A 24802-nucleotide genomic window follows, 5' to 3' on the forward strand; every position below is an offset into this window, starting at 1 on the left:
CAAAATATCTGGCCAAGTCTCTCATGTGGAAGTGGCTAGCCAGCTTAGGATTTCCTCCATGGACAACGGGATTTCCAGGGGCAGGGCCACTTTACCTGTGCTTGTTTTGTTTTTCCATCTCGTGGCTAGTTTGCCAATTGTTGAAAATGGAGGAGGGGCAGTAGAGATCCTCCAAACTGGTAAGGTGCATGGAGACCAAAACACAAAGCAGAATATTCCATACAGTTTACATAGAGTTCTATTAAGAGTAACATAACTGATGGGTGAATCTGGTGGTCGACAATCTAGACAGCAACACAGCTATTACCCACAAAGCCCAAATCTTTGTCTACAGACTTTATAAAGTGAGGAGATATTCAGAGGGCATGTGGTGAGGTCAGAGAATCTGCATGCTAAATTACTTGATCACTAACACTTAACAGACATTGTGGTGCCATTTATGCAAACGAGTAGAGGCGGATGATATTATCTCTACTGGTTATCTAAATAACTTTCAGGAAGACCAGAACAAGCCTCCCTGCATTTCAGTGGGGGCATACATTAACCTCCAAGGGGCCTGGAACATGTAGCAACCACGGAAGGTCATCCCATGAACATGAATAAGATGGAGGGCCAAATATGGAATCAGTATTGCCAACACTCCTACAAAATGCTTTACAAATATATAATAGCATTTGATCCTTGTAAACTCCAGTGAAGCAGAATTCTGGAAGTTATTTCTTTTTTAACGTATTTTTTTTAAAAGATTTTATTTACTTATTCATGTGAGACAGAGGGAGAGAGAGGGAGAGAGAGGGAAAGACATAGGCAGAGGGAGAGCAGACTCCCCATGAGGAGCCTGATGTGGGACTCGATCCTGGGACTCTGGGATCATGACCTGAGCCGAAGGCAGAAGCTTAGCCATTGAGCCATGCAGACACTCTGGAAGTTATTTGTTATATGACTTCAGAACTTAACTTTTTCTGTCATTAATATTTAAGAGAAAGTTTGATCCCAGTATAATACAGCAAATGGCAGAGTAGGACTTGAAGTTTCTGATTCAAGATCCTGTGCTCTTCCTCATGATACAACAACATAACAACATCTACTACTATGATTATCAGATTTCTGTGAGAAATAAAGGAGATCACATATTTAAACCATCAGCCAGGGATCCCTGGGTGGCGCAGCGGTTTGGCGCCTGCCTTTGGCCCAGGGCGCGATCCTGGAGACCCGGGATCGAATCCCACATCAGGCTCCCGGTGCATGGAGCCTGCTTCTCCCTCTGCCTGTGTCTCTGCCTCTCTCTCTCTCTGTGACTATCATAAAATAAAAAAAAAAAAAAAAAAAAGAAAAAAAAAAAAGAAAAAAAAAAATAAACCATCAGCCAGGTTTCTGGCACTTAGTAAGTGTTAAAGATTAGCTATTACCATTATTATTGTTGTTATAAGTAGTAATATTATATGAAAGGTTTATCTTGGTCTGAATATCTATTCTTTTTTAAAAAATATTTATTTATTTATTCATGAGAGACACACAGAGAGGGGCGGGGGGAAGAGGCATAGGCAGAGGAAGAAGCAGGCTCCATGTAGGGAGCTGGATGTGGGACTCAATCCTGGGTCTCCAGGATCACCCCCTGGGCTGAAGATGGCGCTAAACCACTGAGCCACCTGGGCTGCCCCTGAATCTCTATTCTAATAATATCTTGCAATATGAATTTGAAAGACCTCATTGTTTTTCTGGACAAAAATACCCCAAAATTGTTTTTTTTCTGAACAAAAATATTAGGAAAAAGTTATTTATGTGGATTGATCATTGGGAATTCTTGGAAGATGACTGAAATCTCAATCCAGAGAATTGTTATAAATTAATGTTCATTGAGTACTAACAGCAGAGGAGGTGCTGTCTCCTAGGTATGGGGATAATGCTGTATGTTTTTGGTTTCATAGGAGTAGGGACCCATATCCCCAAATCACATGTTGTGTGATATTCATGGTCCCTGGAGTAGTTGTCATGAAAAAAATTTTTGCAAAAATAGATTAATAAACATTCTCTAAGCATTTGGGATACAAGAGATTGTAGGGATCACAGCAAAGACTGACATGGTTTTTAACCCCCCAAATTTTGAAATCTAATTGAAGAGGCTCTTTTTGTGAATAAAATAGTAATTGAAGATAACACAGAAGTTTATCATCCACAGAAACTTATTGGAGATTGTGATGCATCAGATAATTCAAGAGGCCCTGTAGATGGGCATATATCAGCCTGACCCTTGTGTCACATTGTTTGGGTCTAAATCTTGCTTCTTTTATAGAACAACTGCATAATATTACCTAACATCTTCTTAGAGTATTCTTTTATAAAATGATAATAAAACTATTCCCAGTTCACAGGAATGTTGCAAGGATAAAAATATGTTTTCACATATAAAAACTCAATACATGTGATCTATCATTCTTGGAAGTAGATCTCTAGACTGTTTTTTTTTTTTAATTAACAACTAGACATCCGGCCTGCATGTAATACATCCTAAACTAATATTTTTCTTCTTACCTGCTCTACTAGGTGAATCCATTCTCTGAAGGAATAATACAAGTGTGTATATAAGACATATATCTACATCATATATATCATATGTATTTGTGTGACACCCTTGATAAATATGGTTTATCACAGTCTCTGTGTGCTAGCTTCTGCTTTTTCATATTCCACTGAAGTATTCTGAATTTACTATATTGTGAAATGTACATGGTTTACTTATGTAACTTTTCTTTTTTCATTTGTTTTCTGTTCTGACCAATAATGACAGCCATAGATATTAAGTGGTAACACTGCATCTATCACAAATAAATAAAGGGAAAAATTAAGCAAAACCACAAAGTTCAACTTTTATGTTTGCTCAATACAGCTTCGAAGAAATGAGGGAAGTAGAGAATAAAATTCATTTAGAGACTGTTATAAATTTTTAACATTAAGACATTAGGGGCACTATAAATATACCTCCAGGCAATGCAGACTGACCAAACTTATAAGAATGATAGCTGGAAGACAGTTTGGCTAAAGGCATGTCACGACTACAGGAGATTTTTGAAGGGAGCTGAAGAACAATTGCTAATTTAAAAATGCCATGTGCATCACTATGCAGGCAGATATTGTTCCTCTTTTTCTTACCCATTACCCACCTAAACAGGCAAGTGTGCTAATTGCTGTGCTGATTAGAACCTACCAGTGGTGCCCATTTCCTACAGGGACAAAACCAGACATTGAATCTCTTTCCATTCCTCCAGGCTCTCTTGGAGTATGGTAATACCGAAGTATTACCGTAAACTAGTATGTTATGACATAATGTCTTCACTTTTTCTCATAGTTAATTTTTTGTTAACTTCATTACACCTGTCTCTAGGAAACCTTCCTTGTCCTGCTAGAGGTAGCCCCTGACCTCCATGCCTAAATCTTTCCTATCTGTGCAGTGTCTCATGATATATAGGCAGCACCCTGCACATCTTCATGGTAACTGGTCTTGCCTATCTCCCTTACTGAACTGTAAGCATCTCAAAAGGAATGACTACATTTTTACCTATGACCTCAATGTCTTACCCATAAGAGGTACTAATGAATGTGCATAGAATTAATGGGGGAAAGTCATGTGAATTACAAAGTAGGTATAAGCTTTCTGTTCTCTGAAAAAGACAAAGCAGTAGAACTTGGATTGAAAGAAAAGAAACTTCTGATATTCTCAGTTCTATAGCTGAAAAGCTCAGTGACTAGATTTAAACATTCCCTTGTATTGTTAGTTGATGCCTGAATGACATTTTGAGAAACCCCCTTTTCATCAAAATCACTCTATTACAAAAATATGCTTCAGAATCCATAGCATAATGCATCATTTTAATGGACCAAGAATTGGTGTCATAGTCATAACCTCAGGATTGTCTCATAGAACTTGTATTTCATAGGAATATATATATATATATAGATAGATAGATAGATAGATAGATAGATAGATAGATCACATATATATATAATCCCCTCGGGGATCCTGCTTCTTCCTCTGCCTATGTCTTTGTCTCTCTCTGTGTGTCTCTCACGAATAAATAAATAAAATCTTTTAAAAAATAAATAAAAAAAAAAGAATGTGTGACTAAGAGCTAAGATAATACTGAGTCCAAATTCCACTCCTGCCATTTACTAGATAGATGACCTTAGGCCAACCGCTTATTTAGTATATAAAAGAACAACTGAGTCTTAATCTTTTGAATCCTTTATCTGTTTAAATCCTAAATTTTCAGTCTACAAAACAGAGGTAAGATGCCATGTATCATACAGAAGTGCCATAAGAATTAATATGGTAATAAGTATAAAGAACTTTGAACTTAGTAAAAGCAACTCAACATGATTTAGTTTGTTATTCAGTGTGATATCTGGACATGCCAGCTTAGCCTCACTACCACCAATGACAGTTCCTTAAATTTTTCTAGAAATTACATCCTTTGGGTCTTGAAGGCTTTTCCCGATTCCCGGTTGTTAGTAATGATACAAATGCCCTTGGGGTTCTGACAAACCTTGAGCTTGTTTCGCCATACATTCTTATTTCAGTATGTTCAAGCTCCCCAGAGCACCACTGTATGAGAATCAAATAGAAGATAACTGGAAAAGACAATTTTATGTAATAATTGAATGGATTAGAGATTGCTTCACCGACCATGTATGTATGTCAGGGAAGAATAACATCTGCAACAACTTGTTGCCAACATACCAAATACATATATAAATATTTATATAAATTGATAATAAATACACACACTTCTCAAGGTCTATCAAAGCCAGTTATGTCAAGGTAGCTTATTGGGTTATAGCAATAAATTAGAAACGTACTACTTCAGAGTAGGGAAATATGGGGAAGCAGGAAAGAGAAACAATGGCTCATGGTAAGAGAGTCCAAGAGCTGGGAGGTGGCCAGAACTTCCGCCTGCTGTGCCACACTGTGGCAGGACCACAGCTCCAATGTTGTGCAACACCTTTAGTAAACACTTCCTGAAGCAGAGACAAGAATGAGCCTGGAGTTTCATTCTGTCTTGCTTGAGTGGAGGCAGGGACAACGGAGGAGCAGAGGAGCAGTGCTCTCCCAGGGAGCACGAAGGGCAGGCGCTGCACCCCTGAACTCACCTATCATGTTGCAGGGGATTCTTCTGACCACCACTTTCCTCCTTTGGCCAGTTCCAGGTCAGTGTCTGATTCCTTTTTGGGTTCTAGTAAATAATGTCAGTGAGTGGCTTGCTTTGCATCTTCTCTCAATAGGTTGCTTTTTTCTTTTCTTTTCTTTCTTTTTTTTTTTTTTTAATGAATTTTACTAACCAGTTGGGCTGGTTTTAATCTGTCATTTTGGAGGGGCCATGACTGATGTAAACACTCAATGCAAAGGAGGGACAAGGAGACATCTTGAATGGTAAGTCTCATCTGAGAATACATAGAAATCACCAGGAAAACTTCATATCACTTACTTTAAATAGTGAGTATGATCTTTGAATCAAAAAATGAAATCCATCAAATCCCTCCTTATTTTTAAAGCAACAAAGATGCAGGGGATCTTTGACCAGTTGTCCTTGTGGAGAAGGCTTTGGAAAGTATCTGCTGTTATTAAAGAGACCACTTTGGCTCATCCTATTCATTTTGAGGGCACATTTTTATGTTTAGTCCTTTCTTTACTGGTGATAATAAATATGCCTAATTAGAAATAAATAGTTTACCAATTCAATATTTATAAAGCATTGTGCTATTACTTGATTAAAACAATGTTACTGCTAAACTTAAACTGATAATTCACTTCCAGTTTAAATTGAAGAATTCAAAAGTAGAGGAATTTTACTTTCCAACAATAAATCACTTCTAGCATGTGTCTCCATTTGTCAGAAATTCACCAATTAGATTTTGGTTAAATTAGGTTGGGTGACACATTTCCTTGTCTTATTTCTATTTCTAGAGCTTATTTAAGTCAGCACATTAGCTTCAGTGTTTGGGAATCCTTCCCTAGCAAACCTTTTCTTGGGTTTTAGAATGCTTGTGGGGAGCTAGTAATGGGAAGGGATTATCAACAGGAAGTGTAGGGTTAGGGAGGGAAAGATTCTCCTCCCCCTTGCACTCACACAGCACTTTGTCACTAAAAATGATTTTCCCCACCCCAGGTTTCTGATTTGTCTTCCAGACTTGTGAAAGTTTTACTTAATATCACTAAATACAGAACTATACTACATATTTAAGGAATTGACTCAAAATTTCTAGTTTGTAAATCAAACTTAATAGAAATCTTTCTATTCTCCAAAAGTGCTATCCCTAAAAATTCTTTGGGATTCTTTACTTAGTTGGAACATAAGAATTGCTTGGGAACTAACTTTATCCAATAGCATGAAGATCAAGCAGGATCTATTAATGGAATCAGACAGTTAACCCTGGAGTCCACCCACATGACAACCTTTTCAGTAAAATTGGGCATATGTGCTGATTTATCCCGTTTTTACATTCACAGCATGGCACCAAGAGCCAACTTCCTTAGAAATCATGCCTAAAACTGTGACATTTTCAAGTACTTGGTGGCAGGGACAAAGGTTCTGCAGTGTCTTTTGTGAGAACAGGGGGACATATAGACAGCTGCTCCTTATCTTCCATCTTAAACAGAGAGCCACCCCCTTTTTACGTTCTATCTTGTATTTTCAAGACTGTGTCCTAGGTATTATTCCCACTGCTATTATTCCTGCATGGATTTATTTCCCAGCAAGAATGTAAAAAATAAAGCAATTTGATTTTTCCTAGCTCTCTCTCTCTTTTTAAAGATTTTATTTATTTATTCATGAGAGACAGAGGCAGAGACACAGGCAAAGGGAGAAGCAGGCTTCATGCAGGGAGTCTGATGTGGGACTTGATCCTGGGACTCCAGAATCACGCCCTGGGCTGAAAGCAGGCACTAAACCACTGAGTCATCCAGGGATCCCCTCCTATCTCTTTTTATTTATCTGCCCCCATCATCCAAAGAAAAAATTATGTACCTCAGACCATGACTTGTTCTCAGTTTCTATAGACATGGAATGAAAGAATGAAACATAATTAGGCCAGATGTTTTTATGCCCTTCACCATCCCCCAAGAAAAATAACTTATAGGGTTTCATCATAGGAAAAAAAAAAGCCCAAATATTTAAAAGGATGTGACAGTTGTTTGGGGGTGAGGATATAAGTGCACTTGCAAAAAAGAAAGGTCTTTAATATATTCCAGCAGACTATCTAGAGGGTACAGTAGTTTTTGAAATTATTTTGTTTCATATTAGCAATTATTTCTTGTCTTCATAAGGTGACTAGATGACCCTCAGAAGTATTAATAATTTAGTCTTAATAGCCAAAATGATAGACTTCATCAGGATGAGTTTTTCCTTGATGTTTGTACTCACTTTTACTACACTAAATTTAAAATCAGGGCAGCCCCGGTGGCCCAGTGGTTTGGCGCTTCCTCTGACCAGGGGTGTGATCCTGGAGTCCCATGTCGGGCTCCCTGCATGGAGCCTGCTTCTCCCTCTGCCTGTGTCTCTGCCTCTCTCTCTCTCCCTCTCTCTCTCTCTCTCTCATGAATAAATAAATAAAATCTTAAACAATAATAATAAAAAAATAAAATCACAGATGGTTTGAAGGGATACAGAGAAGCCCAGATCTGAAGTCAATATTGAATAAACTCTGATTCAGGGCTTAATGTCATGTGTTTAGTTTGGAATGACATTCTTTAAACAGTTTGGAACAGATGTGAACAAAAATGAAAATGCCAATATTATGTACAAGGGGGCTAGACTCCAAAATTGCCCCAAACACATTAGAAAATAAATTAGCAATCCAGAGCAGTGCTTGTTATATTAATGTTGTCAATGCATTTTAACCTTTCTAAAACTAATAAACAGTAAAATAATGATCTAACACAATCCGAAGTAATAGTTTTATTTTTCTTGATCTAGTTTTGCTAGTTAGAAGTAATCCAACAAGTGAGTTCTGTGGGAGAGAGAAAGTAAAAATTAAATGCATTAGTAGAAACATATTGTGTTACATCTCAGATTTGTATAATCCCTGGATGGCAGTTAGTTGTGTTTATTCCACAGGCTTCAAAATAATTAGCCTGATGTTATTCAGCTGGGAAGAGGCTGTGTCATTTCCATCAACCTTAAGGATGAATGAGCCAAACAATATTTAAGTCTGTAGCATATCTCTAACTGCTGTCTAATTTGTTATAACTCAAATCTCATTCTTTTGGGGCCTTCTTGGTTTCACAGAAATAAGAGTCATTAAAAGAAATTCTATCTGTTTCCTTTAGAGAATGTGTTGCAAGAGTTTCAGAAGAGCTAAAAATCTGTTGATTTCAAATTTAAGAGAGTTTGCTGGAAGCTTTTTTAAAAAAATATTCTGGTTTATTTGCTGATTTATTTTGTTTGCCATTTGGAAATGCTTGGCTATTAAAGAATTGGAAATAAATTTCTCCACTTTTTATATTTGATTCTATATTTAAGTCAATTGGTAATTTCTGATTTCATGAAACATTAAGATTTAGATACTAACTAGAAGTCTGGAGGTGAGTGTGTATATTAAGAAAACTTGCAGTGGTTAGATTGCTTGTTTCCCTCACCACTTCCGAATGGGGAATGTGTGTGGGATATGATTTTTTGCTTTTATGAAAAGTCAGCTATGATTAGTTATTATTTTATGACCTCAGGGAAACTTGGACTAATATTTACGCTCAGAATAATGTGTATAATGGATGAAACAATTTTTCATACAGCATTTTTAGAAGAGTTACTCTGGTTGCAACATTGGTGAATATATGGCCTCATTAATTCCATATTAATGGGACGAATTGCATTGATTGGACACAATCCACTAGACAGCATGCAGTTGCCTTATGGTATGCTTGTTTGGTTTTATGGGTTTACAAGAAGCTCCAGAGAATTGTGTCAATACCATCAGTTCATTTCTGGTGAAAGTTATTTTCTTACCTCTTTGCATCTTATTATTTTGAAATAATTACAATAATTATGAATATTTTAATTAAATGTTAAGAAAATGATTAAGAATGTTCCTTTGGGCTTTTGAATTTTTGCTGTAATTTTTTTAATAAAGTAATGTTACTATTTTCCCTTACTGAAAATTAATTACATAGAAATAAAAATGCCCAATGATTATCTCTGTAACAGCAAGAAGTCATTGAGGTCACTTACGTAGTTCTGGAAGTCTTGACTGTGTAATGAGACTTATTTTACACAATCAGCTAAAACTTTATCCAAACGACCATCACCTTTTCAAAGAGATTATAGGGAATGCTGTATTTATTTGCATAAAATCACGGACTACTTGAACTGTTCTTAAAGATCATTTAATCTGCCCTGTCTTTTCAAACAATTAAAAAATTAGAACCAAACCCAAAGTTCAAGTGTTCTAGGGTTCAATCTATGGTTTTAAGGGATTTTGAAATGTTTTTAAGAATAAATCTCAGGGCACATGCACCCTAACGTTTATAGCAGCAATGTCCACAATAGCCAAACTATGGAAAGAGCCCAGATATTCATCAACAGATTAATGGATAAAGCATATGTGGTATATATGATATATATATAATGGGGTATATGATGTATATTATATATGTAATATATAATACATACATTAATTATATGTAATATACATTATAATGTATATGGTATATATTATATATATGGTATATATAATATATATAATATATGCCATATATATATGGTATATATAATATATGGTATATATATGGTATATGGTATATATATGGTATATATGATATATGCCATATATCCCTTTATACCATATGGTATATATATGGTATATATAATATATGCCATATACCCCATTATATATATATCATATATATATGATATATATATATATATCATATATAATATACAACAGGGTAACTAGGTGATAGCCATTAAGTATTTGATGGAATAAGCACTGGGTGTTATGTGCAACTGATGAATCACTAAATTTTTCCTCTGAAATTAATAATATACTATATATTAATTACATTGAATTTAAATTATAAAAAAGAGTAAATCTCAAGCAAGAGAAGCTAATGCATCCCTTTGATTGTCCATTTTTGACCTAATGAGTTTTTAGCCAATTTAACTACTTTTCCTATTTTTCGAAGCTAGAAATAAATGGCCCTTGAGTTGCCAAGTGCATTTAGCCATCCTAAGATGATAAAAGAAAATTGACATAACTAGGAATTTTTTTACGTTTCTGCTTTAGTTTCTAAAGAAAAATTTAAAAATATTTTCTGGAGCATCAAGCATTGGAATAAGTGTACAAGTCATCCAAGATGACTCACTTTTATTTGTTAAAAGATCAACAATAATAACATAAATTTATATTATCATAGAATTTAGGTTTGAATACTTTAATGAGACGAGATTATCTTTAGAGAGCACTCTGATAGACATGACATAGATAACTAAAGCTTTTCCAGTCTGCAATATAAGTAAATTGCTAGGCTGCCCATACTCTGGTCTTTGTTTTCTATTGCATCTATATTCTGGGTTGACCAGCAGTCCCTTGAGAAACCAAAGAACTGGTCTATTGACATTTCCTTACACATTACTCTACCCAGAACAAGGACTTGATCAAGTGTGCAAATAAAATAGAAAATAGAAAATTAAATGTTAGCTTTGGGAAAACTCTTAATTCCTCTTAAGAATAACTTGTTGAGAGGTACCTGGGTGGCTCAGTTGGTTAAGCATCTGACTCTGACTTCGGCTCAGGTCATGATCTCAGGGTTGTGAGATCAAGTCCCAAGTCGGGCTTGTGCTGGCATGGAGCCTGCTTAGGATTCTCTCTCTCTCTCTCCCTTTGCCCCTCCCTTGCTTGTGCTCTCACTCTCTCTGTCTCTCTCAAAACAAAAGAAAATTAAAAAAAAATAACTTGTAGAAACATGTTGATATGAGAATTCAAAACATAGATAGAAGGTTGGATGAGATAACTGTTCAATTCTCTCTGTATGACTTCAGCCTCAAAAATTCTCCTTTCAGACAAGTAAAACTGTTCTAATTGCTTGCTTCTCTTTCACTCTTTTCATGCTTTGTAAGCAAAAATGAAAGTTTATCTGTATTGCAAAATCCACACATTGTATGGAGCTATCGGAGCTTTCCTTACTGTGTTTTAGTTTTATTCATTGGTGTAAATAATCACAGTTGGAAACATATAAGAAAAAATATTCCAGTCCGAAATGGCATACATTAGTTATTTCATTTTTGTAACACTGTGTAGTTTTCAGAATGCTTCTACTTAATTATGCTGACATTGATTAGTGTCTTAGTTTGGCTTCTGCCTCCCTGTACCAGCTTTTGCCTGTACGCTTGCTACATTCATTCTTCTGCAGAGGATTCAAGGTAGCGAAGAGAAATGGAAACATCCAACAGAAATATTTTCACCAAATAGAGAAACACTTGTAAACTTTCAGTGGGGAAATATTTGAAGATAATAGGTTCAAGATTTGTGGTTTCTGGTTTTGTCTGTCTCTACACTTAACTCTCTGACATAATTCAATTAAGCCTCTGTGTGTGGCATTATCCATCAGAAATGCAATAAGGCTGATTATTACCAACCAGCTTGCTTACTTGTTCTTGCTTGTTTGTTCTGCTCTGCTAAATCTTTTCTTACCCCTTTTTCCCCTTTCAGTAAATACTATCAAGGAACTCCCTGGAATAAAGAACTATGAAGTGGTTTATCCCAGAAGACTTCATCCACTACATAAAAGAGAGGTCAAGGACCCAGACCAACAGGTACAGCTTTTGACTTAACAAAGAATCTTGAAAAAATACACACACACACACACACACACACATATACACACACACACATACAATATACCTATAGATGTGTAAACTATAACACATATATACATACTTATATATAAACATTTGCATTTGTTATTTTATTTTTATTAATCTTTGCAATAATGTAATGTTTTCTTATCAGCCTCATTTTGAAGATTAAGATTCTGACAGTTGAAATAAACTGCCTAAGGTCACATAGAGAGTAAACATTAATACTTTTATGGCAATTTATAATTCTGTGTACTCCCAAAGAAATTAGATACAACTTATTTTATCTATTATTAATCTATCATCTCTGTATCTATGTACACACATACAAACAAAGCCATGAACTACAACTGAAGTAGAAAATAAAATATAGTGGATGAATATTAAGTTAGGATGAATTACTAATTAAACATGAAATTTATCTTTGTCTTTTTTAAAGTGAAAGTTATTAAAGTTTGTATAGTTCTTACTACTTAATGAAAAAGCACACAATCAGTCAAAAGATAAAGTTAAAACATGATGATTCTTTCAACAATTTTCCAAGTTCGTGCACCCAGAAGTCTTCTGCTTGGAGCCAGGAAAAATATAGATAAATGAGACATAAATAATTTGTGGAAATATGATAAGATGACAATCCCTTGAAGTACATACTCCCCCACCGGGTAAGGTTCCCAATGGAACCTTTTCCTTTTAAAGCAAACGTTTATATAGCAAAACCCTTAACAGACCTTGTTTATCAAAATAATTCTCCCCCAACAAAATGTTTCTGTTAAATTTGAATGGGACCTCTATGCGTTGGAATCCTCATCAGTATGGCTTCCTTTAAATGCTTCTCAGAATTCTCTTAAAAATGCCAGATCCCTTTTGTCATCGAATATTTTAAGGAAAATTTGAATACATATCCAGTGTTTTTATCACAGTTATAAGGTGATTTCCTTACAAAACAAATTTAAGCTTTTGAACAATTTATTTTGATGAAAGCCATAGATTAGTTACTGGACCCTAGTAGATGATCAATCTTAACTTTTGGAATAATTGAGAAGATGGAGGTAGTGATACAATGTGCTTGATATTTATCACAAATACATTGTTTATCTAGTCCACAACTCAGTTAACTAGTTGTACCTACTTCTGTTGTTTTGTCCATATTCTGACCTCCAGTCAGCCTGGAGAAGATCTCCAGACAAAAAATAATCAGTAAGAAGAGTCTTCGTAGTCTTTGGGCCTGGGTGCACACTATTCCTTCTTCTCAAATAACTCCCCCAACGCTTGCTTCGCCTGGCTAATTCATATCTCAGCTTGCATGTTACTTCCTTAAAAAAGCCTATCCTGATGTTAAGATGTTAGACATCCTACATTGCATTCCTATTTATATCCCTTATCATATGACATAAATCACTTTTACTATCTATCTTTCCACAAGATTATAAGCTTTCTGACAATAGGTATCAATTCTTCTTGCTTAGGGTTGAATTTCCAGAACCGACTAGAGTCATGCGTATAACTAACACTCAAGGAATATTTGTAAAATGCATGGGTGGTTGGGTGGATGGATGGATAGATGGGTGGATATAAAGGTCTCAGGTAATTGGTCTATCCAGCTGGCAGAGTTTTTTAATTTGTTAAAAGAAGCTAGAAGCAGACATTTGCTTTATAAACTATATAGACTGTCATTAAAGAAAACAAGCTTTGTTTGCTAATGATTAAAAAGATGAACATAAAAAAAGATGAACACAGCCAAATGAATATTTGTATGTGTTTATAACTACCAGTAAATATTTGTGCATTTTTGCAGGAAAAATTTGAAACCGAATTGAAGTATAAAATGACTGTTAATGGGAAAATTGCAGTACTTTACTTGAAAAAAAACAAGTAAGTGTTTTTACTTCTGATGATATCCTTACCAACAGCAAATTAGCATGTGGAAAGTGTGCTAATTGAGGCGGTTTCTGCTTAAAGCTATCAAAAACCCCTCCTAATATGCTTTTTCTTTCAATCAGCCCAAGGAGTTTGCCGAATAGTTGTTCCTACCCAAGTAGTGAAAATGCATTGAGTAAAACAACAGTTTACTAGTGTTGCAATCCTTCTAGTAATAAAACAGAATGAATGAGATACAAGCAGATATACATTTTATCAAATTCTATGAAAAAGCAGATTTTTAAATCTTCTCTACATTATTGTAGTTTATTATTCTAATACTGAGAGTAGGTTTTAAAACAATTTGTTATCATTTCCATCAGGGAAAAAAAAGAAAAAAGACATATATAATTATATAAACTCTAGGACCAAAGACTTAATCAGCAGTAAAACCAGAATTTGACTCTCCTGATTCCAACCTCAGTGCTCTTTCCACCAGCTACACACTAACCCACCCAGTTTCTCATGTGTTACATTGTCCTTTTGTTCCTCATTTTCTTCACTCCATTCAGTTACATTCAATATTTCTTTCCAGTTTCACTGGCTCATCTCTTACTCATTTTTTTAAAGATTTTATTTATTTATTTATTTATTTATTTATTTATTTATTTGAGAGAGAGAGAGAGAGGCAGAGAGACAGGCAGAGGGAGAAGCAGGCTCCATGTAGGGAGCCCGATGTGGGACTCGATCCAGGGTCTCCAGCATCACGCCCTGGGCTGAAGGTAGCGCTAAACTGCTGAGCTACCCGGGCTGCCAATCAGCTCTTATTCAGTTCTTGATCATCCCATATTTCAACTATTGAAAAGTTGTTTTCTCCTCTAATTTTGTGCTTTCAATCCCTAAACATTCTATACAGCACAGCAAGATGTTTTCTCTCAAATAGACTATTGCCTTTCCCAAAAAAAGAAAAAAAAAATCACAACTGATGACCTTTGGAAACAGTGTGGTAGGATGAAAATAGTACTGGTGTGGACTTTAGGCAGACCTAGATATGATCTTTTGCCACTGGAACTGTATCATCTCCTCTGAAACATAAAGCGAGTCATCTTTACCTTATAGGATTGCAGAAAGGGTTAAATGAGTGATCTATGTAAAGTGTCTAATTCAGTAGCTGATACACAGATAGCATTAACATATACTGGTTACACCCTTTCCTCCTTGCCCTGCCTCTTTAAAAAGTATATTCAGCCTGTGTCACCTGGGTGGCTCAGTGGTTGAGTGTCTGCCCTCAGCTCAGGTTGTGATCCCAGGATCCTGGGATTGAGTCCTGCATCTGGCTCCATGCAGGGAGCCTGCTTCTTCCTCTACCTGTGTCTCTGCCTCTCTCTCTCTCTCTCTCTGTCTCTCTGTCACTCATGAGTAAATAAATAAAATCATATATATATATATATATATATATATATATATATATATATATATATATAAAACCAGACTCCTACATGCTTCTGGGTAGTTGAAAGAATTCTGAGAAGCTCAGTGAAAATGCCAGAAGGGCCCCAACTACTAAAGGCAAGCAGTTCCCAAGAAACTTTCAGTTGCTATAGTTGCTAGCCTTTGCAGGGAACTGAAACAGGACCGGGGGAAAGGTAGTTACGGTAAATTGGTGAGGAGCACTGCTCTTTCCAATCATTTTTAGCAACTCTACCCTTCTCAGTTACATTTCTTCTTCAAATATCCTCCCTGAGAAGTATCAAAGCCTGATGAGAAAGCAGACACTATTCCACTCTGCTCAGGAATGTCTCTAGCCCTCTCAGTGTTTGCGTTGTAAGCATCCTCTTCATGCTTGGACTCGTTTTGAGAGCTTTGGAGAAGGAGCACAGGAGTTAAACTTTCCTGCACATCCAGTGGAAGCTTTTGCCTGATCACAACACTTTTCAATTAGCATGAATAGCCTGAATTTTTCTTTCTTTTTTTTTTTTTTTTTTTAATTCCAGCGGTCTCCTTGCTCCCGGTTACACGGAAACACATTATAATTCCACTGGAGAAGAGATCACCACAAGCCCACAAATCATGGTAAAAGAGCATCTTAGAATCATTGTCAGTTGACACACCCAAAGGCAGTGTCATTGCCAAAAAAATAGTGAAAGTGAAACAACATTTACAACATTGGTGTTGTAATTTCTTAATAGATCTTCTATTTCCAGCAGTAGTAATTTCTTAATAGGTACTTTCATATTTGTACAGTTTGACAAGAACAAAGGAATTCCCTGCCTTCCAACTGGAAGAGGAGAGTGGGAAGGAGCCTCTCATTTTCATTAGAAGAGTGAAGAATTAATTACATCTTGTGTTCTTAGTCAACGCCAATCACCTCTGTAGATCATTCTGTCTCTTGAGCTCAAGACTATTTCCTCAATGACAGAATTGTACAATTCTGTTTTTTGAAAATATTTTTTTATTCTTGACTCTTGTTTAGAGAAGATGGCTGTGTGAAGTAGTGTGTGTGGGGGTATAGTCTATCGTTGCCATCTTTTTAGAGCTCCATTTTTCCATGGAAGGCCTCACGCATTCTCTCCATAGTGATAACTTAGACATTTATGTGGGCCAATACTTCATCTGTCTCAAAGTAGAAAGGTGTGCTTGATTAAAGTACATCCACATGGAAAAGTGCTAGGATTGGGCATTTGGCTGTATAGAGAAGTGGATGTTACACTAACCCAGTTAATCTGCTGAAACTCTTTGAATAAATCAAGAATAGTAACATAATCTCAATAACCCATTCACTGGAAAGAGCTTACAGGTGTCAGAAAAAAAAACATTAATGAGCAATCAGCCAAGGGAGAGAATGATTGTCTGATGTTTTGAAGGCTCAGATTTTAAACTTCTATCTACAAGTTTGTCTCTACCAGACTGCATTCACCACCATTATCCTTTTTCTGCAAAACCAATATTTATTTAGGAAATTCTCATTAAGCATTGGGTTAATTAACTAAATATTAAAAATTTTAACCATAAGAAACTTCTTGACCATTTTTTTACATCTCTAAATTGATTGTTGTTCAGCATAAAATGGTTTGGAAACAATATAGATCTTGTTTCAAGATTTCAAGTTAAAATTTCATAGTGGATCTCAGAAACATGCACTTTCCTTTACAAAACCCCCATTTCCATTTATTTAGGATGACTGCTATTACCAAGGACACATCATTAATGAAAAGGTTTCAGATGCTAGCATCAGCACATGTAGGGGTCTAAGGTAAGCCTTCATGAACGGTTTGTGTATACCTGTGGTAGTGGGCAGAGTGTGAGTGTTTTAATAAACCTGAATAATCTCAAATATGATGAATTATACTGTAGTTAAATATGAATCTGAAGGGTTACAGGATTTTGAAATTAAAAAGAAACAGGGCTTCTCTTGATAGTGGCTTGTAAATTTACACATATGAATTGCTTGCAGCGATGTGTATGTTTGTCTGCTTGTTTTCAAATTACAGATTTTTGAGTCTAACCTTTTAGGGAATGAGAGCTCTTCTCTAACCTTCTCTCTCTCTCTCTTTTTTTTTTTTTCCAACCTTCTCTCTTTACTGTAAACTCTTTCTTAAGCTTGTCCTAACCATGCCCATGCCATTCTTTTCTTCTGTATATTAATGACTCCTCAGACATCTGTCTACGGTGAGATAGTTCTTCTGATGCCCAGACTTGATTATCTAATCTTGTCTTTCCTATATCAGTATCTCTTCCATATCTGGATAGATTAATGAAATCTAAATCTTAATAAACTCCAAACCAAACTAGTGATTCTCTCCCAGATCTTGTATTTTTCCAGTGTTCCTGATTTGAGTAAATAATATAATCAACCACTTGTCCAATCCAGAAACCTAAATTACTTGATGATTTTTTGACCCTCAACTACCCATTTTCAACCCATTATTAAGCCCTATTGATTATATGTTCTAAATATTTGCTGAGATTATTCACTACATTCTTTCTCTACTGCCGCATCTTAGTCCAAACTACCATAATCCTTTATCAAACCATTGCAACAGACCACCTACTTATCTCCTCATATCTACTCTTGTCTTCTAGTTCTGTGTACACTTAAGCCAGTCTCCTATTATATATTCTTATACTTTTTCATCCTAGCAGTTATCTGTAATTATGAGTATTTCATATATGTCATATAATTGTATTATTTATAGGTCAGATGTGACTATTTGATCCACATACATCTTTCTCATTTGACTATAAGCTTAATGAGAAAAGAAACCATGATTCTATCTTATTGTCTGCCCTTAATCCAGTGACTAATAAATAATGGGTGCTCCCTAAATATTGATTAAGTGACTCTTAGCGTGGGGCTTCAGCAGAGATAATTGAGAAGAAATTGGTAACATTTGTTGATCATGTGCTTTATTTATTATGTTCTTCAATATTAACAATCATTCTATTGGGTAAGTATTATGTTAATGTTATAAATGGAGAGGCTATGTGAGGTTAGGTAATTTTCCCATAGTATCATAGCTAAGAAATTATAGACACAGAATCTTAACTCTTCTTTTTCAGACCCCAAATTCTTCATTTTTCAGTGCACCTGTAGAGCAGACAAGGTACTAGAATTGAAGACCACTGGGTAAGAATCAGGAAATTTCCATTCTAGTGTCAGCACTGATGTAAGTTAGCTATGTGACATTACAGTAGTCACTTCTTCCCAATAGGTCCCATTTGCTGGGAGGAAAAAAAATAAGTTTGGGTCATCTCTAGGTATCTTTAGCTGCAATGTTACAGTATATTCTACTGCCATGAGCTTGAAATTATGTGGTATTGGTAACTTTTTGGAGTCTATAAGTCTATAGCACTCAAAAGCAGAAATATTTTTTTAAAAGCCTGGATTCTCATGTTTTTCAGGGGCTACTTCAGTCAGGGAGATCAAAAGTACCTTATTGAGCCTTTAAGCCCCACCAATGATGATGGGCAGGAACATGCACTTTTCAAGTATGATCCCCATGAAAAGAAGACTAACAGCACCTGTGGGATGGATAACATATTGTGGGCACATGGATCTCGGCAGAGTGTGGTCCTACCTGCCACCAGACTGGTGGTATGCCTACTTTTATTTTTTATTTGCAGTGCTCTCATGTATCCTGTCCTGGCTACCCAGGGTTCCAGTCTTAGTAGTTACAATTAATGGAAGCTTTATAGTCATTGTTGAACTCTTAGTACTATGGTAGGCTGTAGACATCAGAACTTTGTTGTACACTGATGATTTATTTAATAAGTATTTGCAGATCAACAACAATGTGCCAGGGTTAAAAAGAAGTATATATATATATATATATATATATATATATATATATATATATATATATACCTTTCCCTCTAGAAACAGCCAATATTGGCAATACTACAACATACAAAAAAGGTTTAAAGTATTATTACTTTGACATAAAATATCCTACTGTCTTCATAAATGAACTCACTCAACAGATTTCTTTCTTGCCATAGGTGGTGGGGATGTAGTAGGGAGCAAAATTAAGTACAGGCTATGCCCAGAGGGACTTAGAATAATCTTCCATATATGAATTCAAGTTACAGTCACAGAAGAAAAATGAATATGGCCTGTTTGAAACCATAAGGTGTAAATAAAAAGTTATTACCATTATTACTTTCATATCCTTCAGGGGACACTTTATATCCAATCATATCTTCTAAATGTTCCCAGAATCCATAAGAACTGGGTAGAATGAGTCTAAATAAAAGAAAATCTCCTTTGGGTTCAGTTTGTTGTGGGTTTAAATTCTACCATTGATGTGTTATCTAGGAACCCAGAACTACTCCTAGAGATGAAGGATAAAAGAATCAAGGATAATTTCTAGGCTTGGGCCAGAGCAAATGATGAATGATAGTATTGTTAACTGAGATAGGAAGAATAAGGGAGAAGCAAGTTTTGTCTGAAGTTTGGGAATTGGTAGTTATATTTTGACCACATTAAGTTTGTGGTATTAGACACTTGAATGAATGCATGAAATAGATAGAGTTCCTATTTAAAAAAGGTATAACACAGGATGGGAAGGATATATGGATAAAGAATGGGGCCCCAGTTTGAGCTTTTATGAAGGTCACTGATATGGAGAGATCAAACAGAGAAGGGATGACAGTGAGTTACAAATCCCTGTATGATTAGGGCCCCACTTCCCTCTGTAATCTCTCTACCTTCTACTCCCCACCCACTGACGACTTCCCCTATTATGTTCTGACAAACATAGACTTTTTTTCCTGGGCTTTAAACAGGTCAATATCAATTCACTTCAGTCTTTTTGTTCATTTTTTTCTCTGCTGGAATTATCTTCCAATTTATCTTCCCTTGCCTGGTTTCTCATTTTCATTAATATGTCTGCTGCATGACCAACTCCTTAGAGCCTTCCCTAACCATCTATTCTAAAATAACTACCTCATCACTCAATTCCACATAACTCCATTTAATCCTCTGCATAGAACTAATCACCACCTGATTTATCTCTGCCTGTTTGCCAAGCAGGAGCTCCTTGTACTACAGACCATATCTGTTTCACTGCTTTATTCTTAGTGGCCACAGCACTGGAGTACTGTGCTGGAGCACAGACTACATGCTAATGAATATGCTGCTCCTCTGGACCCTGGGAGGGAAGTGTGTGGCTCATTGGACAACACCTAAAAGTCTACCTTCAGTAATGTGTTCTTGCTAATGGAAGCTTACTTACTTGTTAAAAGACAAACACTTCCAGAAATGCAACATAATAAACTTTGATAGTTTATTATTTAGTATGAATAATGTATCTGCTACTTTTCAATGAGACAATCCACTATAAAATGTACCTTTTGTTATGGTTGTTTTGTTTTGTGGAGAAAAAGGAACAGAAAATAGGGAAGCTTCGAATGTGGGAAAGAGATTCAGCTCTGTCTGAGGAGAAAAGAGCAGACTAGGTACCATGGTGGCTCTGGGCACTGCCCGTTGCTAAGGAAGGGGGTACTCACTGGGAGGGGGATAAAAGGCTACTTAAAACCACCACCACCACCACCAACAGCAACAAGGACAACAAGAGAACTCTAGAAGGGTGCTGAAGTCAGAGTCTCTTTATTTCAGGGCAGGAATAGTGGAGACAGCCCATTGTTAAAAAAACAATCCAAACTTTGCAGACCTATTAGTTAGCTGTGCAATCATTTAAATTCTGGCAAATTGAAGGGGTCAGACTAGATTACCACTGATGTCCCTTCAAGCTCTGATATCTGAGACTTGTCTGTGGATAATTATGGTTCCTTAGAGTTAAAATGGTATGTTTTCCTTTATTGCCAGACCTTTTATAATTTTTTTAAAAAAACAATCTTTTATAAAATTACACATTTCAAATAAAAGGATGACTCTTGCAGAGAATGAGGTTGTCTCGGTAATTTTCTTTTTTATATTTATTACAGAAATCAATTGACCAGAAGGGTCCAGAACGTAAGAAATACATAGAATATTATTTGGTCCTGGATAATGGTGAGGTAATTATAACAGATAAATGTGTCTTTTATTTTATTTTATTTTATTTTTTTTTAAATTAACTTTTATTGGTGTTTAATTTACCAACATACAGAAAAACACCCAGTGCTCATCCCGTCAAGTGTCCACCTCAGTGCCCGTCACCCATTCCCCTCCAACACCCGCCCTCCTCCCCTTCCACCACCCCTAGTTCGTTTCCCCGAGTTAGGAGTCTTTATGTTCTGTCTCCCTTCCTGATATTTCCCAACATTTCTTTTCCCTTCCTTTATATTCCCTTTCACTATTATTCATATTCCCCAAATGAATGAGAACATACACTGTTTGTCCTTCTCCGATTGACTTATTTCACTCAGCATAATACCCTCCAGTTCCATCCACGTTGAAGCAAATGGTGGGTATTTGTCGTTTCTAATTGCTGAGTAATATTCCATTGTATACATAAACCACATCTTCTTTATCCATTCATCTTTCGATGGACACCGAGGCTCCTTCCACAGTTTGGCTATTGTGGCCATTGCTGATAGAAACATCGGGGTGCAGGTGTCCCGACGTTTCATTGCATCTGAATCTTTGGGGTAAATCCCCAACAGTGCAATTGCTGGGTCGTAGGGCAGGTCTATTTTTAACTCTTTGAGGAACCTCCACACAGTTTTCCAGAGTGGCTGCACCAGTTCACATTCCCACCAACAGTGTAAGAGGGTTCCCTTTTCTCCGCATCCTCTCCAACATTTGTTGTTTCCTGCCTTGTTAATTTTCCCCATTCTCACTGGTGTGAGGTGGTATCTCATTGTGGTTTTGATTTGTATTTCCCTGATGGCAAGTGATGCAGAGCATTTTCTCATGTGCATGTTGGCCATGTCCATGTCTTCCTCTGTGAGATTTCTCTTCATGTCTTTTGCCCATTTCATGATTGGATTGTTTGTTTCTTTGGTGTTGAGTTTAATAAGTTCTTTATAGATTTTGGAAACTAGCCCTTTATCTGATATGTCATTTGCAAATATCTTCTCCCATTCTGTAGGTTGTCTTTTAGTTTTGTTGACTGTATCCTTTGCTGTGCAAAAGCTTCTTATCTTGATGAAGTCCCAATAGTTCATTTTTGCTTTTGTTTCTTTCGCCTTCGTTGGATGTATCTTGCAAGAAGTTACTGTGGCCAAGTTCAAAAAGGGTGTTGCCTGTGTTCTCCTCTAGGATTTTGATGGAATCTTGTCTCACATTTAGATCTCTCATCCATTTTGAGTTTATCTTTGTGTATGGTGAAAGAGAGTGGTCCAGTTTCATTCTTCTGCATGTGGATGTCCAATTTTCCCAGCACCATTTATTGAAGAGACTGTCTTTCTTCCAATGGATAGTCTTTCCTCCTTTATCGAATATTAGATGGCCGTACATTTCAGGGTCCACTTCTGGGTTCTCTATTCTGTTCCATTGATATATGTGTCTGTTTTTGTGCCAGTACCACACTGTCTTGATGACCACAGCTTTGTAATACAACCTGAAATCTGGCATTGTGATGCCCCCAGCTAAGGTTTTCTTTTTTAAAATTCCCCTGGCTATTCGGGGTCTTTTCTGATTCCACACAAATCTTAAAATAATTTGTTCTAACTCTCTGAAGAAAGTCCATGGTATTTTGATAGGGATTGCATTAAACGTATAAATTGCCCTGGGTAACATTGACATTTTTACAATATTAATTCTGCCAATCCATGAGCATGGAATATTTTTCCATCTCTTTGTGTCTTCCTCAAATTCTTTCAGAAGTGTTCTATAGTTTTTAGGGTATAGATCTTTTACCTCTTTGGTTAGGTTTATTCCTAGGTATCTTATGCTTTTGGGTGCAATTGTAAATGGGATTGACTCCTTAATTTCTCTTTCTTCAGTCTCATTGTTAGTGTATAGAAATGCCATTGATTTCTGGGCATTGATTTTGTATCCTGCCACGCTACCAAATTGCTGTATGAGTTCTAGCAATCTGGGGGTGGAGGCTTTTGGGTTTTCTATGTAGAGTATCATGTCATCGGCGAAGAGGGAGAGTTTGACTTCTTCTTTGCCAATTTGAATGCCTTTAATGTCTTTTTGTTGTCTGATTGCTGAGGCGAGGACTTCCAGAACTATGTTGAACAGCAGTGGTGAGAGTGGACATCCCTGTCTTGTTCCTGATCTTAGGGGAAAGGCTCCCAGTGCTTCCCCATTGAGAATGATATTTGCTGTGGGCTTTTCGTAGATGGCTTTTAAGATGTCGAGGAAAGTTCCCTCTATCCCAACACTCTGAAGGGTTTTGATCAGGAATGGATGCTGTATTTTGTCAAATGCTTTCTCTGCATCTAATGAGAGTATCATATGGTTCTTGGTTTTTCTCTTGCTGATATGATGAATCACATTGATGGTTTTACGAGTGTTGAACCAGCCTTGTGTCCCAGGGATAAATCCTACTTGGTCATGGTGAATAATTTTCTTAATGTGTTGTTGGATCCTATTGGCTAGTATCTTGTTGAGAATTTTTGCATCCATGTTCATCAGGGATATTGGTCTGTAATTCTCCTTTTTGGTGGGGTCTTTGTCTGGTTTCGGAATTAAGGTGATGCTGGCCTCATAGAACGAATTTGGAAGTACTCCATCTCTTTCTATCTTTCCAAACAGCTTTAGTAGAATAGGTATGATTTCTTCTTTAAACGTTTGATAGAATTCCCCTGGGAAGCCATCTGGCCCTGGACTCTTGTGTCTTGGGAGGTTTTTGATGACTGCTTCAATTTCCTCCCTGGTTATTGGCCTGTTCAGGTTTTCTATTTCTTCCTGCTCCAGTTTTGGTAGTTTGTGGCTTTCCAGGAATGCGTCCATTTCTTCTAGATTTCCTAATTTATTGGCGTACAGCTGTTCATAATATGTTTTTAAAATCGTTTGTATTTCCTTGGTGTTGGTAGTGATGTCCCCTTTCTCATTCATGATTTTATTAATTTGAGTCTTCTCTCTCTTCTTTTTAATAAGGTTGGCTAATGGTTTATCTATCTTATTAATTCTTTCAAAGAACCAACTCCTGGTTCTGTTGATCTGTTCCACAGTTCTTTTGGTCTCGATATCATTGAGTTCTGCTCGAATTTTAATTAACTCTCTTCTTCTGCTGGGGGTGGGGTCTATTTGTTGCTTTTTCTCTAGTTCCTTTATGTGTAAGGTGAGCTTTTGAATTTGAGATCTTTCCAGTTTTTGAATGTATGCTTGTATTGCGATGTATTTCCCCCTCAGGACTGCTTTTGCTGCATCCCAAAGATTTTGAACGGTTGTATCTTCATTTTCATTAGTTTCCATGAATCTTTTTAATTCTTCCTTAATTTCCTGGTTGACCTTTTCATCTTTTAGCAGGATGGTCCTTAACCTCCACGTGTTTGTGGTCCTTCCATATTTCTTGTTGTGATTAAGTTCTAATTTCAAGGCATTATGGTCTGAGAATATACAGGGGACTATCCCGATCTTTTGGTATCGGTTCAGACCCGATTTGTGACCCAGTATGTGGTCTATTCTGGAGAAAGTTCCATGTGCACTTGAGAAGAATGTGTATTCAGTTGAGTTTGGATGTAAAGTTCTGTAGATATCTGTG

The 24802-nt window shown here is 36.4% G+C and overlaps 1 protein-coding gene across 2 annotated transcripts in view; it reads left to right on the plus strand.

Moving 5' to 3' along the window:
* Nucleotides 1–5049: 5049 nt before the first annotated feature.
* ADAM28 (ADAM metallopeptidase domain 28) overlaps nucleotides 5050–24802 on the plus strand; it is a 62721-nt gene continuing 42968 nt past the window's right edge. For both annotated transcript variants that reach the window (XR_005989457.1, XM_041767054.1), the window contains exons 1-7: nucleotides 5050–5202; nucleotides 11698–11801; nucleotides 13639–13715; nucleotides 15695–15773; nucleotides 16877–16953; nucleotides 18603–18795; nucleotides 21147–21218. Coding sequence is in view for 1 of the 2 variants with exons in the window: in XM_041767054.1 (XP_041622988.1) it covers nucleotides 5151–5202; nucleotides 11698–11801; nucleotides 13639–13715; nucleotides 15695–15773; nucleotides 16877–16953; nucleotides 18603–18795; nucleotides 21147–21218 (654 nt within the window). In the remaining variant the exon portion in view is untranslated. The remainder of the gene's footprint in view (nucleotides 5203–11697; nucleotides 11802–13638; nucleotides 13716–15694; nucleotides 15774–16876; nucleotides 16954–18602; nucleotides 18796–21146; nucleotides 21219–24802) is intronic.

The sequence above is a fragment of the Vulpes lagopus genome, chromosome 8 (assembly GCF_018345385.1).
Source record: "Vulpes lagopus strain Blue_001 chromosome 8, ASM1834538v1, whole genome shotgun sequence".
NCBI lineage: Eukaryota > Metazoa > Chordata > Mammalia > Carnivora > Canidae > Vulpes > Vulpes lagopus.